This window comes from Cyrtonyx montezumae, unplaced genomic scaffold (genome assembly GCF_038088225.1).
Source record: "Cyrtonyx montezumae isolate F1298 unplaced genomic scaffold, pur_monq_1.0 scaffold_13, whole genome shotgun sequence".
Taxonomy (NCBI): Eukaryota; Metazoa; Chordata; class Aves; order Galliformes; family Odontophoridae; genus Cyrtonyx; species Cyrtonyx montezumae.
The window spans coordinates 22,782,017-22,798,761 of NW_027071859.1; the positions used below are offsets into that span (position 1 = coordinate 22,782,017).

At 39.2% G+C, this 16,745-nt stretch overlaps 1 protein-coding gene across 1 annotated transcript in view; it reads right to left on the reverse strand.

Moving 5' to 3' along the window:
- The window catches only part of HMGCLL1 (3-hydroxy-3-methylglutaryl-CoA lyase like 1), a 74,760-nt gene extending 64,587 nt beyond the window's left edge, over positions 1 to 10,173 (reverse strand). The window contains exon 1 of the mRNA XM_065730832.1: positions 10,036 to 10,173. Coding sequence (XP_065586904.1) covers positions 10,036 to 10,140 — 105 coding nt within the window. The 5' untranslated portion in view covers positions 10,141 to 10,173. The remainder of the gene's footprint in view (positions 1 to 10,035) is intronic.
- Positions 10,174 to 16,745: the final 6,572 nt, after the last annotated feature.

Below are 16,745 nucleotides of genomic sequence, written 5' to 3' on the forward strand. Positions count from 1 at the left end.
ATGAATGCATTACTAGAATCAGGCAGTAGCAGACGCACAGATGACCACAGTCAGACTTGTGTTACAATGGAATCGTTAATAATAAACATTACTATAGTGCTATTGTTAGTAAGGTCCCAACACTGCTGGTCACTTTAGCAAAAACTAAAAATGTATTTTCAGGACACGGTGTATACATTACCATTTTCTGTTTTTCTAAATGCTTCCCTTGGCTAACAAGCAGCATTTCTCCATTAACCAAGTTGATTCGCAGCCAACTCACTTTCATCCATTTCCCTATCTTGGTCGAAGTCTGGAAAAGCAATTATACTCTGCCATCTGGGTTGGATGAAAAGGATACAGAGAACTGTGATCAACAGCATACTGATGACACTGGAGCCAAAACCTCCCACACTTTCCTTTACTATTATTTATGGTAATAACATTATGGTGTGTATGGTGTTTTACAGGCAAGACTGAAGACAGAATTCCAGAATGCAGAGTGGTGTTTTTTCACACACATTGAAAAAGCAGAGGCACGATCATCCTTACAAGACCAACATGTGAAAGTAATTTGCCCTTCATAATACTTTGGGATATCAATGGCAAAAAAAAAAAAAGAATACACTGACAAGGCACTCCATCCACCCTATCAGATGTCCTCTTTGAATACCTCACTGTCAATAAAAGTGAGTTATGCACAGATCCTTGAGAATTCAAGTAAAAAACTGGAAGCAAATAAACCACCCTCAATTATTAGTGTCATCAGAATCACCTTCTGTGTCCAAAGCCAATACCTAATCAAGGAAATTTTCAGCTCAAGTACAGCTGGCCCACTGCTGCTTTTTCCATAGCTCTCCCCAAAACACACTGATAAAAATGACAGTAGTTTAATGATTATTTATTTAGCCACAGTTGGCAACATGAACTCCAGGAGAATCTGAAATCTATGAAGCTCCTTAGAAAAGTAACATCTGTGAATTGTTACCATAATAATTTCCCAATAGCAGGAAGGAAATTATGGTATCTTGAACACTATAACATTTCAGTGTTATAAAAATGCTCCACTCTTCACAATGGAATCAGTAAAATGTAATCGTGTTTAAAGAATACCAATTTCTGACCATTTAAGTGATAACAAACCACTGAAAATTTTCCTTAATTAAAATTCAGAGAAAGACAAGTGTGCTGCCTCACTTTTAATAATAATTTTAATTAAAAAAATTAATAAACATTACTTTTTATCAGTTTTTATGAGCTTACTTCAAAGCAAACAGATTGATATGCCACTGTAAAGATAAGTTAAGTATATTTGAGGTTTCTGTCCAGTTACATTTCCAATGTATAGTATGTAGTACAAACAGATAGCAATGTATAAGACTTTAACATATTCTAACCATGCAAACATGAAAATAGTGAAGTGGAAAAAACAGAAGAATACAAGTGGTACTGGAGAAACTATGACTAAGAGAAAAATAGAATGTAATCACATCACTTCAGACTACTTGGAAGAATAAAGGTTGTCATGGCAAAATTAATCATGAGATTTCCTGATGTTTTATTGCTTTCATTTCTTGACATTGCAAATTTAGTAAGACTTTTTCCAGCCTTAATATACTAGAAATTAAGATGTACAGTATATGACAAAAAAGTATGTGCTGCTGTAGAATTTATAAGAAGAGCAGTGGGTCAGTGTTAACTAAGTGTGAAATATGTAAATAATATCTGAAAGTAACATTACTAGCTGTCCTTTCTTTTTCCTACCAAAGGATTGTTCTAAACTCTGATGATAAGATACTAATCATTATGGTCTAAATGGCAATCCAGCAACACCACTAAGCCCAAAATGTCCTCACATGACCTCAGCAGTATAACTGAATTGGAATTAAAGATATGTGAACAAGGATGTACCAACACTCTACATTGTAGTCTACAGTTTGCTCAGTGAAGTAAATTTACACCTTCTCATATACTGTCTTAAGGTTCCTTAAAGACAAAATGTAGGACACTGGGACCTTTTCTGGGACATGGAGTGCAAGATATGATACAGTATCTTAGATGACGTTTCTCAGCACTGTCAGCAACGGCCAAAAGCACATGACCCAACTCAACTGAGTAATATGGGCACAGTTCAGAAGGTTAATTGCGAGCACCTTTGAAGCTGCATCCCACCTGACTGCTAGCTACCACTACACAGGTCTCTCATAAATCCTGTTTGGTACTGACCGACTCTCTGAGATGTCTGTCACATTGGACCATCCCAAACAGTATCAGTCAACCATGCTTATGCAACTGCATCAAGTACTAATGATAAAAAGATGACAGGGAGATGAGATAAGGCAGTCCTCAATCACCAGTAGATTTCTCTTCATGCAGCCAACAGCCAGCTGGCTTACTAGCTAAACTAAACCATCTCCACACCATTCAGGCAAAGCGAGAAACAGCAGGTCCAAGCAGCTTCCCTATCCTTTCTCTTCTCTTTCCCAATATATTCTTCATACAAGCTGTTTTCCCTTTTATAAAACCAACACATAGTTCAACTCAAATTATGTTTCCAAGCTTTTAAAAATTCATCTGTGATCAGCTATGGATTCAGTTAAATCTTTTTCCTAATCCCAGTGTTCCACATGATATACCTTCATCACTTAGCTTGCTCCGCTATTTCTCACATACTAACACCTATATTTAATCTCATCTTAACTACTTGCATTAAAAGTAAACCCTAAAGCCACATATAGTTCCTTTCCAGATGCTGCTGTTCAATTATTTCCCTGTGGGTTTCACCTAGCATTCCACCAATGTCCTCTGGCGCTTCAGTCCACATCTCACGCATTCAAAGACTTTTTTTTTTTTTTTTCAAGAAACTCATAAACTAACACCTTTATTCTCATACAGAACAGCTAACATCTGTGGACCAGAAAAAAAAAAAAAAAAAAACAACAGCCAAACAAAGACAAAATATTTATCCAGTACAGCTTTTTACCAACATACTGTAAGCAATTTTCACATGTAATAAATCCATCTTTTCCTTAAAAGCTGCTGAGAAGCACTCTTAAGTATATTTAATCCAAATAATACATTCAAATGGAATACCAATTTCAGTAAGTTTCATTCATTGATATCAAAACAAAAAAAGAAATCTCTCTTTAACCAAGGAATTCTAAAAACAGTATCTGGTACAGCAACGTTATGACAGGAAGTATAAGGTACTCCCTGTCACCTGCAGCTTCTGTTTCACACTCAGATTATGTCCCAAACAATGATCAAAATCTTCATTGTCAATCATTAAATCTAACCCAGTGAAAGTCTGGAAAGTCGATTACTTCCAACTCAATACCTTATGATAAAAAGAAACCTTGAAACAAACCCTGCAAGGTTTTTCTGAAATGTGTATCATGCATTTATCAAGTTTTCTGACTCCTCTGGGGAAAGAGATTGATTAAAATGACAGAAAGTCAGGAAAATAAAGTCCATATCTGATTCATAATCTTCTGAATAAACTCCTTATTCATTAAATCCTATGTCCTTACCAACACATTACAAAACTGAAAAGAAACCTTTTATCTCCACTCCACTACTCAATTCTAAAGTTTGCACACAATTTTGACATTTCTGTCCCATGAGGTCTGTGCATGTGTAAACCACTAATACAGCAGCAATAAAATATTTCCCTTTTGCTGAAAAGCTAAAATGCTGAATTAGCTTTACTGGTATTTAGCACAGTTGGAAAGTCTGATTTTGATCACAGAGTTAACAGGCCTCATATTACGTGCTCTTATCTCAGAAATGCCAAATCAGCCAATAAAGCAAGTTTTCTGAGAGCTTCAATATCCCGCTGAGTTCTTTCACGTGATAGAAAATGGATGGGTTAGACAGCCAAAGGGAACCTTTCCATAGAAATATACTTCTGACAGTTTGTCTTTCACTTCCTTAAAATTAACATCTTTCTGTTCCAGTAATTTCTGCGGATCAGCTAATTGTCGAGCCTTACTTCTAACAAGCAACTGGGTGCATGGTCCTTGATGGCACGATAAGTGCCTCAAGGTCCACGTGTGCACCGTGATGTGCACTGGCACATGTTGCAGCACACACTCCCCAGCAAGTTTGCAATATTAAGCACCATCTTTAACACACACTGCCTTCTTCATACTTCATGTATCTTTTTAAATATACATTTGGGGGAAAAGAAGAATGTTAAAGAAAATAGGCCATCTTTGTTAAATGAATGAAGGGGCTGAGCAATACAAGAGAATTCAATGCAGCCTGAAGTATTAAATAACTACTTTGCTGAAGTCCCCCACAGTTTCTTTTAACATAACTCCTTCCACATTTGACACATCAAAGGATTTCAATAACCTTTAACTCCTAAAATTTTAGGGAATCATCGCCTTGGTTAAATACCTCGAATATTTATTCTGTTAGAGAACAGAGGGTGACAAGAACTCATTTCAGCTTTATCTCTGGACTGTACCTACACTGCACCAGTTTCTTACCACACGATATTCACATGAAACTGAAATTCAAACACACATTTTCATGCACAAGTGAATCTTTTGCCCCAGATACTGCAAGAACAAGAACTACCTTCTTCCTCCAAAGCAACAACATTAAAAAAATAATAATAAAAGATTAAAACTGAGAGTACATTGTAACTTCATTCTAAGTACCCAACATTCTACATTTAAGTCTAAGGAAGAATTAACAAAATGTTGATCCAAGCCACCACAGAAACTATTGTAATTACTGTTTATTAGTCTTCTCACCAAACAGGATTCAAAATTTGATTCATTAAAATATTTTGTTTTATGAAAACATCTATGTTCGAGAAACTGCTAGTTTGATAATGTAGGCTGTGAGATTTCCTAACTCACAGCCACTCCAAAGCTAGAAGATTCATAAATTGTAAACTGAACCACTATTAAGATTAATGAGCTCAAGATAAAAGCTCCATTTATTTCAGTAGGAATTAAATGTGAATGTAGCTCATCTTAGACAAGTCACTTATCTTCACCCCCAGCAAAAGCAACTAGAAAATGAATTAAGAAGAATGATCTCAAGATGTATGAATTTTCAGAATGATGATTTGACACATGGGGTGTCTGAAATTAATCTCCCTTCTCAAGCTGGCAAGAGAGGAAATGAACATCCCTGCCCATATGCAGACTTTGAAGGAGGTGGAGGTGGGACAGGTCAAAAACAGGATCTCACCAAAAAACAGATGTTGGGTCTGAGTAGAAATTTCCTGTGTATTTTTTTTAATTCCCAAATTTGCAGAGCAAGATCTGTAAAACCCTTTACAACATCTCCAGCTGCATTACAAAGTTCTAAACCCACATAACAATCCCAATATAGCATAAATCTGTATCAGCTAAAAAAGTTGCTGTTATCTTTCCATTATTCACAATCCAATAGCATTTAAAAAAAAAAGTCAGTGACTTCACATGAGTCGAATCTACACTTTATTATCAGACATTTACCTTCTAACATTCTGTTTAGCACCTTTAGAAAATTGACTACTTGGCCTTTTCAGACTTTCTACTCTTCAATGCTTTATCCAGCAGTGTTCTCGAGCCATTGTATCACAGCATGAAGAATATTTAGCTGAAAAAACAGAGATGAGTCTACTGAACTTATCTTCTAATGGGGAAATTCCTCTTGCCTTAAAAGAAAATTCTGGAAAGAGTTTGACACTGAACTCTCTCTACTCCTGCTAGCGGTGTGGAAATGTATTTTGTGTTTTATTTACTACCTTCAGTGTTAGCACGTGTCAAATCTCATTTACCACCTCCGAAATCGTCAAGAAATGATACAGCATGCTGATATAAACTTAACAATTTAAATGATTCACTATTTTTAGTAATCCTTCTCACTTTATTCTACTGATTATATTCATTGGTTATAACATTGTATGCTTTCCATCTTATCAAGTAAATGAACAATGCTTAGATATGTGTGGAAATCTGTAACAAACCAGAAAAATCTCATTCTCGGGATGCATTCAGTACTGACAAGGCCTCTGCATGTAGAGGAAAATGCAGGGCTAGAAATTAAGAATTTCAAAGTCTCTTAACAACGAGTTATTTAAACTACATGAAAGACAATATTAAGTCTGAATACCTTGGAATTTCTGAATAAAAATGAAGAATGAGGTAAAGATGATGGCTAAAGCACAGAGAGAGAGAGAGAAAAAAAAAAAAAAAAGAGGATGCCAGATCTCCAGATCTTTTCCCCTTGAAATTAATAAGCTTTTTCTGTACTGAGTTCATTAAGCATCTTTAAGTAATGTCATCTTTCTAAAACCTAGGAAACCAGAATTCCACAATATAAACTTTACGACCCCTAGCTTCTTTTTTCTCTCATAAAAATAGACTTCGTATGCAACTTTCAGCATAACAAAATAATCTGAATGTAAATTATGATGTACTTATTGTACACTGCAATTGTCATAATATGCTTGCAATACCAGAAAAATGTTGTAACTCATAAAATAAACACATTGAATAAATAAAAAAAAATAACCTAGTAATTTAAGAAGACTCTGCAATGTACATTTGTTAGTGAATATATAATTACAAAGAGATAAAAGGAACACGAAATGTAGTATGTCTCAAATCAATCACTCTGAGGAATAGCTAAAAAATTCAAATAAAACAGACATACCTTCTCTTCCCAGGCAGCATAATATCAGACACCACAATTTTTATGGTGTAATTTCAATCAAGAATAACTGTTGAACACAACAAGCAGTAAAGATAAAAGACAGGTAAGTTTATCTGCCAGTTTTCATCACATCGCTCTTGAATTACTTTAAAAATAAATTTGAGAGGTTTCTAGCGTATCATTAAAGAATGACAGTACACTGCAAAATCTAAACTACTAAATTAAAACTGAAAAAGACAATTACAGAATTATAGATCGCAGGGGTTGGAAGGGACCTCTGGAGACCATCAAACCCAACCCTCTAGCCAAGGCAGGTTCCCTACAGTAGGTTACACAGCAAAGCATCCAGGCAGGTCTTGAACATCTCCAGAGAAGGAGAGCCCACAAGCTGTCTGGCCAGCCCATTCCAGTACTCTGTTGCTCTCCCAGAAAAGGAAGTACGTTCTCATGTTCAGATGGAACTTACTGGGTTTCAGTTTGTGCCCACTGTCCATTGTACCATCACTGGGCACAACCAAAAAGAGCCTGACCCCATCTACTTGGCTCTCACCCACAAGATATTTATAAACACTGACAAGATCCTCACTTGGTCTTCTCCATGTTGAACAGACCCAGGGCTCTCAGCCTTCCTCATAAAGGAGATACAGCAGACCCCTAACTGTCTTCATAGTCCTCTGCTGGAGTTTCTCAAGAAGAGCCCCTCTTTCTTCTATGTATCTCCAGCTTCAAGAGTGTCAGTTAGTGAGTAGATGAGGGAATCTTAAGGCCATGCATTTTAGGTCTGGGTCATTAAAAATAATTAGACATATAACATATAAATCATTGTGACCTAGGCTCTGAAACAGATGTTAGCTGTCTAAATTAGAGGACCTGAGCTTTGGTTTGTTATTATACAAATTTATAAATGTTTTGAATTCATCTGTAGTTACATAACTAACATTAGTGTGCTTTGCAGTGATAACATATCAATCAGCTAATAACTCAGAATACTGCATCCAAGACAGGACCCTAAATCTGTGCCAGAATTTACACAAGATTACACTGTACACATCAGCATTGTTTAGATTTATGTCTCCTAGAGTCACAGCCTCATCCAGCAGAGCAAAGAGCTATTTTTTAATCATTTTAATTCTGCATGTAATAGATATAAGCAGCTCTTAACAGAGCATATAACTACTATAATATGCCACATCTTTCAGTACCCCTAGCCAGTGGCTCATTAAAATACAAATGTCCAAGAGAAAGATGCTTATTACCTAGTCAAGCTGAGCCACTACCTTCTTGCAGTAGAGTAGGATGCACTGATTTAAAGCAGAAGATGAATATTCACCCTGAAACAGACACACTAACTCTCTAAGCTCCTTTTTTTTTTTCCCCAAAATACTCTAAAATAATAAGGAAACTGAACTTGGAACTACCTACATTTTAAGAATCACTTTGTTTATTCATACAGTCCTTATTAAATAAGCTTTAAATTCTCTTAGGAATCCGTTAACTTATGCTACTAAGGACTGTGCATCATCTAACTTGATTTCTAAACCTAGTTGATATAGGTTATTCACCCCTGCCATCTTGACTGAAAAGCTACTACAGAACATCAGCACTCAACCCTTAGCTCTTAAACTTCTACTCCGTATTCAATACATAGGTAGAGTACGTATGTTTGCATGTGTGTGGCAACACACTCCTATTTTAAGGTCTTCCCTCTTCTCTCTCTGCCTGCCCATCCCCCAGCCTTACCAACAGCTATCTAACAAACTAAAAAACATCTCACTTTTTACAGATATCAACTGAGCTACTATGGTTTCACTATTATACAAAGAAAAACATTACTTCTTGAACATGACTGTTACAGAATTCACTCAAGCATAAGGAAAACTTTTACATGTTGTCTGAGCTGAAAAGTTGAACATTCATGTAAGGTGAAGAAAACTACTGAAATCATCCGACAAAACCACAGGGAGGCAGTGCAGAAGAAAATGTTTAAATATTCCTATTGATCAATATGTTGGTGGCCTCCATGACAAGCCCATGCATGCTACAGGAGGGTATGACAGTTACACAGGTGACAGAATCAGCACCAAGAGCACTGATAATAGTTCAGAACTGCAGGCAGCACCATGGGCAGCTCTATGAGAGGTCCAGAACTTGAGCTTGAGAAATGTGAACTCAGGCAAGCAAAGATGATACTTGTTGACATTTTTGTCACCCCCACAATCTCACTTTTCACACTGAATTATAATGGAGGGGTGGAAGTGGGAGATGCACGAGTGGAACTCTGTTTAACAATGCTTCATCCCTGACCCTGGATCGACTCAGATATCCACCTGTATGGTTTAAAACCTGTCATGTTCATAGAATCATTAAAATTGCAAGAGACCTGTAAGATCATTTAGTCTGTCAACCCATCCTCACCATGCCCACTAATCATGTCCCTCAGTGCCACATCTACGCATTTCTTGAATAGCTATAGGGAGCATCACTCCACCACTTTCCTGGACAGCCTATTCCAGTGCCTAACTACTCTGAGAATTTATTTTTTTTTATAATATCCAATTTGAACCTCTATTGGTTCAGCTTGAGGCTGTTTCCTCTCATCCTATCACTGTTACCTGAGAGAAGAGGCTGACCCACACCTTGCTACAATCTCCTTTCAGGGAGTTGTAAAGAATGAAAGATTTCCCGTGAGCCTCCTCTTCTCCAGACTGAACAACCCCAGTTCCCTAAACTGCTCCCCACGAGGTCTGTGCTCCAGATCCCTCACAGCTTCATTGCCCTTCTCCAGAAACGCTCCAGGGTCTCGATGTCTTTCTTGTAATGAGGAGCCCACAGCTGAACTGCACTTGAGGTGCAGCCTCACCAGCACTGAGCACAGACGCATGATCACCTCTCTGCTCCTGCTGGGTGCACTATTTCTGATACAAGCCAACACTGGCCTTCTTGGCCACCTGGGCACACTGCTGCCTCATGTTCAGCTGGCCACTAACCAGCACCCCCAGATCTTTTTCCTCTGTGCACCTTTCTAGCCACTTTTCCCCCAGCCTCTAGTACGGCCTTGGGGTTGCAGCAACTACCACACAGAACCCGCCGCTTGAACTTGTTGGGGCTCACATAACTGGTTTCATCTCATCGATCCAGCCTATCCAGATCCCTCCATAGGACCTTCGTACCCTCAGGTAAACGAACAATACTGCAAGGCTGACCAAGAGAGGGGCAGCACGGCGTGCACACTCTCGGAGGTGACTGCCGCAGGGCACCGAGCGCCGAGCGAGGCGGGGACCCCCTCCGGGAGGCACATGTCGGCAGCCGCGCCCCGCCCTCCCCCTGGCGGCGGCGGAGCGCCGCAGTTCCGGCCCCAGACCACCCCCCTCCACCCCCCGCGGCGCGGGGCGGTACCTGCGCGGAGTGCGGGGGCGCGCTCGGTTCCCCGATCCACAGCTGCTCCTTGAGGAGGTGCTGATGGCTGAGGCAGTGCTTCAGCGCCGACGGCACCGTGCCCATGGCTGGGCGGCCGGCCGCAAGGTCAATGCAGCTTCCCGGCCGCCCCGGCCCCGCTCTCTCCGCAGCCACTGGCTGCAGCCCGGCCCCGGCAGCGCCTGCGATTGGCGGAAGGCGGGAGCCCGCCGTGCCCGCACCCCCGCCGCCTACAGTTTGCTGCGGCAGCTGCCGCTGCCCCGCTCCTCATCTGCCCGTCCGCGCCGGCCCGGGCGCCGCCTGCCCGCGTTGGGCGGCGGTTTGTAGGGCTCCGCAGCCGCCTGACATTGCGGAAGGCAGTGCGGAGAACTCGGAGAGGACACGGGGCTAAGGAAGGATTGACAGCGAGTGGGACTCTGGGGCTGTGCCGGCGATTCCCAGTTGGCAGTTGGGGTGGCAGCGCATCCTTGACAAAAGTCTCCCTGTGCTTGTCAGCGTGTCTGCTTTACCGTTGGGCAGTGCAAACTTAGGGCGAACGGCGCGTTGCTCACGTTGAGCAGCTCTCTCAAAAGCAGCAAGTTATGTTTTGTCATCTCCCTTCAGCACTCAGTGTCAGCCACTTTTCCAGGCTTCTCTCAAGTGAAATACCTTATACTTTCTGGATAATTCCTTTCCTGGGGTATGAGCAGGTTCACAATTTGACTCGCCTTTCCTTCGTTTTCTACAGAAGATTAGCAAGTTTACAGCCAAGTCCCAGCTTCAGCCCTCTGCTGATAGGCGTGAGGCTCTTGAGGCAGTCCCTTGTATTTCAGGCTTGCTCTTCTGTTTATCCAAACCCTGTAAAACAGTGCTGGAACATGTTTGAAGGGCTGGGAAGTGTTTGTTTGCTGAGAATCGTGACAGCTTTTCAGAAATAAGATATTTAAAAATCGATTTTACGATATGTTATGAAAAGTTAGTCTTGGGCATCTCTGCAGTTTCAAACCTGCCCACAGAGAAGCTCAGAGGTGATTCTCTGCTGGCTGAAAGCTGAGGCAGATCATGTCCTCGCTCTCTTTTATCAGGCAAACATTTGTCTTCAAAATTCCTACATCTTAACAGCTCAGGATTTCACGAATTACCCACTGCCTGTAGATAAAATGCACAAAGGCTGATGATAAAACAAGCCTTGTTCTTTTGTGTCCCTGCGACAGGCTGTGGATTTCTGATGTGATGTATGTGACGTGGTGAAGAGACAAACACTGCGTTGGTGTAAATATTTTTTCGTCACTGTTGTTATAACTAGAAAAACATCGTGCCAGTTTTGAATGCTGTGTTTCTGGAGCTCACAGCTTCGAGGTCCTTTTCCACGCTAAGTCTTCTGTTAACATTTTGTGACACCAGACTGCTTTAAGACTCAGAGTGCCACCAGGTGAAAAGGAGCATTTTTAACTGAAACCTCAGTAGTGTTGAGAAGGAAAACCTAATGATGATACTTTGAAATATAATACCAAGTAAACAGGTTTTCATAGGTATTGGGTTTTTTATTCTTTTTCTTTTGCACCTCTCATTCTCCCTGAAAACAGATGCTTTTTTTCTTTTTCCTTCTTGTCAGTTTAGCACTGAATTTTTCAACTAGTGCTTCTAATTACATGTAAGCAGCTACCTTATAATCAAGAGACGTATTTGTGTGAGCACAGTATTCATCTGAAACTCATTTGTTCTTAGGATAATGATGATATATCTATTGAAACAAGAGTCATGTGAAACAATGCAAAGCAGAAGCAGCTCTGAGTGCACCTTAGGCAGACCTAATCATGCTGATGCTGTTATTTGGATGCAGGGGCTAAAAAACTTAAGTCCACCTTTCTGTATGAGTTAACTTGAGGGTTGTAGTGGTACCTTGTGCTGCTTAACCTTCTCTAGCCTCAGTGGTAGTACCAGCATAGTTACTGATGGAAGGTTTTGCAAAATCATGTGAAGAGGAATGGAGACTTCTGGCAGATCTTTCTGTAGCAGCACACAGGCCTCTTGTGGTCTGGACCTTTATATGCCCTGTGCTGTTCTTTATTTTGATTCTGCATTTTTTTTTTGTTTTTGCTCAAAAATGGCATTTTGGAGGAATGTCAGTTTACAGGAACACATGGAAGGACTCAGATGTGTTTAGCGGTACATCAGAATAGTGAACAGAAATTGCACATGACTGGCTTTTGGCTCTCCATCTGTCTCGTAAAACTATTTATCATTTTGATACTCCTCTGGATCTATCATTGTCATTGGCTCGCTGTATTCTGGTCAGAGGTTTTAAAACGTTTATTAAAGGGAATGCTTTTCACTAAAAGAAATAAGCTCATAGAAATCCTGCCATTAAATGTAGCAGATGGTAAGAACCAGCACATTTGGGTAAAATGCAGAGAAACTTCAGCTATTACCATGAGAGATATTTCTGTACTGCTTATTGTTTCCATGCAATTACACAGGTAGTTGGCAGTCAGATCATTAGAAGTGGAAACACCGAACTGTTGGATTTCCCGCAGTGCGACACAAACCCTTGGCCAAGAGAGGCACAGAAAAAATAAGTCGATCATTTACAAGCATCTAAAATAAAATAAGAAAGTTGTTTAAAGAGTGATTTGATGACAGTGAGAAGGACAGAATCAGAAGCAAGGGAGCTATTCATACCGCTGATAATCATTAAGTGCCAAACTGGCAAGCAGCCAAGGTGCCTACTAGGCAGGGATCAAAGACACATATGGTGAGTTTCAAACAACAAATAAGCCATAGAATTCTGGCAAGCATTGTAGGAATAATATGCTCCAGCCTTGACAGAGAAGATGAGGGCTAAAGAAAAAACAACTGCGCTACCAATCATGGATGATACCTTAGGGAAAGCAAAGCTTTCATCATTTCAGTTTTATTGGAGAAAAATGCAGATAACTTCTCACATATGGTAGGTCTGGTTGATCTAAATTGATGGGAAGTGTAACACAATGTTAAAAAAGATTCTTTACAGTTGTGGCAGTAAATCAGTGTTCCATTAGCAACGGCATCATTCGGAGACAGCATTCTTCAGAGAGGTAGTAATAGATTTACTCTGCCAAAGTAAGACTGCACCCCAGGTGATAGACACCTGGCATTTGAAACAGACATAATCAGGAAGAAAGTCCAAGTTGCATTTTGCCAGATGTTGGATCCTGTTCTTGTCTAGTCTTTCTCTAATTAAATCAGATAGCAGTGTTTTTGCCAACTAGATCACAGTCTAAAACACACAAAGAAAAAAAAATCAAAAAATGTAATTTTATTCTAGTGCTACTAAGCAGTATTAAGTAAAAGATAAATTCTGTGAGCTTAGGGCTAGTTTGTTAATCATGAAAGTTATTCACTGATGCACAGAATCTGAAAAGAAAGGGATATAGCATCAGCTGTGCTGTATTTGTAAAGGACGCTGGCTTTTACAGTGGTGAGAATGGTACTCTGAACCTCACAAGTCCTTTCCAAAGTGTCAGCACTACTCAGCTAAATGTAGCCATTGTGAGGCTTATCACAGACAACAGAATTGCAGCAGAAAGGGTTTATTTATGGATTACATTTTCCAGTTTCCATAAATGGTGAACAGATATGTCCCTTGTCTGACTCCATCTTTTAGCCTGTTAAGTTCTTCATCTTAGGGACCTGATCTACTACTCAGCTTTATCAGAAGCTAAGAGCTGATTCCTGAGTGGATTTTAGAAGTACTACTATGCTACTTAAGAAAACATTTCAGAGCAAGTATTTTGCCTACCATTACACAGACTATATTTCTATCCCTATTTTGCACGTAAATGCAGCTGGTATCTCCCTCTCCACCCAGTCTTTTCTGCCAGTAATTACAGATGTTATGTCTTACATGGAGTGTAAAGTGGAGTAAAGGCAGTAACCTCTGATTTCCTTTCTTCCTTTATGTTATTGAGAGTCAGGAGAACAGTATTGATTGTCAGTGGGGCAAGTTGTCTTGCCCTTCCAATAAGCCCCCCCTTTACATCACTTGGTACAAAGAAATCCTAAATCATTCTTAAGAAGTGTTTAGTGAATAAGGAGGTGACTTTTATGCTAGATTACTTTCTTCTCAAGTGCTGAAATTAAGGCAAAACACCACAAAATCATCACCTGGCATCTGACCTTGTACTGCTTTCTGAGAATACAGTTCCCAAGGAGGGAAAGAAAAAAAAAATTTTTGGACCTTTTCTGTGTTCTCTTAGGGAACAATTCTTCTAACTTATTTTAAACATCTATTTTAAGACCAAGTGAACCACATTCTGCTGTATACATACATATCTACTGTCAAGAGCCAAAAGTAACTACTCACATGTAAACAGCTGCGTTAGCTACATTTGCTTAAATAAGACCCAATCCAGCTAACATGATTAAGTCCGTTATACTGTCATTCCATTCAACTCAGTACCTGATTTCCACTTGTTTTGTCTGACAGGGAGTCTCAAACTACTATTGATTGCTCACCTGCTGCTGACTTCAGAGAAAGGATCACCCAGGAAGCTGAAAGCAGACCAAAGTTACAGCGGGATGATGTGTACAAAATAATCTATGTCAAGTTTTGTTATCTTGGTAGAAAGTGGACAGAGTTATTTATTTGTGCATAGTAAATTTGATTGAAGTGACAATACCTGGAAATGACACGTACAAGTTTATTGTTTTACTGTTTGTCATCTTGCTGTTAGGAAAAGGTGAAAATGAAATATAATCTGAAAAATAGGTATGTATAATTACATTGTATCTTGTATGAGATATGGTGCCACACTTGATCTGCTAGAGGTTATGTGGTTATAGCTTCGAGGCAGGTAGATAAAAGAGACAAATAGCCAGTGTGTCCATGCTGCAGACTGTCAGAACTGAATACAGTTTCAAGCATTAAGGGGAGGAAAGAAGAGATGCGAGTAGGAATGGAGCATTTCTGGGAAGGCCAGGTAATCCAAGGAACTGGGTACCCAAGCAATGAAATCACGAGAGAAATAGAGATTGATCAGTTGCTAATTTGTTTGGTTTTGGTTTGATTACAAATGCTAGGATCCGATATACTGATATCTAATATGCAAGTACTTTATTTCAAAATTTTCTAGGAAGTCAAAATGAATGAGATACAACTCCAACAATTATCTAATAAGGCACAAATATATACAGACAATAAATTAACTTCATGTTAATTCTGAATTTACTAGGGTTCCAAAACTTTTGTAACCTCTATAAAATGTCCAAGCCGTTTTTGAAGGTTTCTGTTGCCTTCTTAAGTTATTGATATGTACTCTGTCCTGTTAACTCCTCTTTAAATTGCTTTCTCTCCAACTAAAATAGCAGTGGTGGAAAAGACAGATAATGCATCTTGTGTAGAAATCTTCTGTTCCTTAGCATAGCATATTTCAATTTACTTTATATCGTTTTGACTAAACAGTATATAATGAAAATGCATATTCAGATGAATGTAATTGTTAAACTATTAACAGCAAAGAAACTTTTGGACAAAATACTACTAAATAATGAAAAATAAATTGAAAGAGTGTGTAATGTGGAAGAAAAACAAGTATCACATGCACCATAAGAGAAAGTAATCCGAGATCCTCAAGTAAATCTGTGCATCATTTATTTATTCCATTTCTGTTTGTATTTAACTGCAGAGTTAGACTGCAGTTTTTAGTTGTGTTCTGTGATCTAAAATCCTCTTTGGTAGCATGCATAAGTTAGGACAAAAGGTTGTATTTTTTGGCTTCAATAGCAAAGTCTGAATCAAGCAAATGAATGCTGTAACTCTAGAGGAGAGGATCACATAGGAACTACTGGAATGGTATTTACAGTCAGAAATTCCCTTTTCAGTGTAATAGTAGTAACAACGAGTTAAAATAAAACACTTGTAAGAACTATAGTTATTTTCTATCTATTTTTTTCACTTCATCTTAATGTAAAACGTTCACCTAAAAATTCATGTCTACTTCATATTACTGTTGCAATAATAAGCACTTTCTTGTGTCCAAAGCATCTGAGACCAAAACAGAACTAAGCTTCATCTGGATTAAAAAAAAATAAAAAACAACTAAGCTTCAAGTGAAAATACTGATGCCTTGTTGTAAAAGAGAACTACATTATTTTTCATAAGAATGTCATTCATAATATCAGCTATTCCACTCTACCCTTAATTAATTTCTCTCCCCCAGTTGAAGGACAGGTTGCCTCCAAAGCAGAATCTATTTGTATACCAGTGGCAAGAAGGGATCTGTCTCACATAGAAAGCTAGGAGTTTTAAGATCAGCTGATACATTTCTGTGGCAACACAAGAATTATTTTCCTTAGAAAATCAGCAGTTTTCTAGTCTTTCTAATTGCAAAGAATAGCTTTAAAATGTGTCACTATGTTCCTAGTGTACTGATTTGGGCTGGAGTGGCATTAATTTTCTTCAGTGTATCTCATGTGGTGCTATGTTTTTGGTCTGTGAGCAAGACGGTATTGGTAACATAGCCACCCATGTTTTATCTATTGCTGAACAGCATATGGTGTCATGCACAGTAATAAAAGCTGGGTGAAGGAAGGGGGAAGGTGGGGACTTCTGGACTGATGGCATTTACCTTCCCATGTATAATTCCCATTATACATAATGAGCCCCCTGTCTTACAGGTGACTGAACATGCTGGTGGGAAGTAGCAAATGAATTCCTTGTCTTGCTTTGCTTG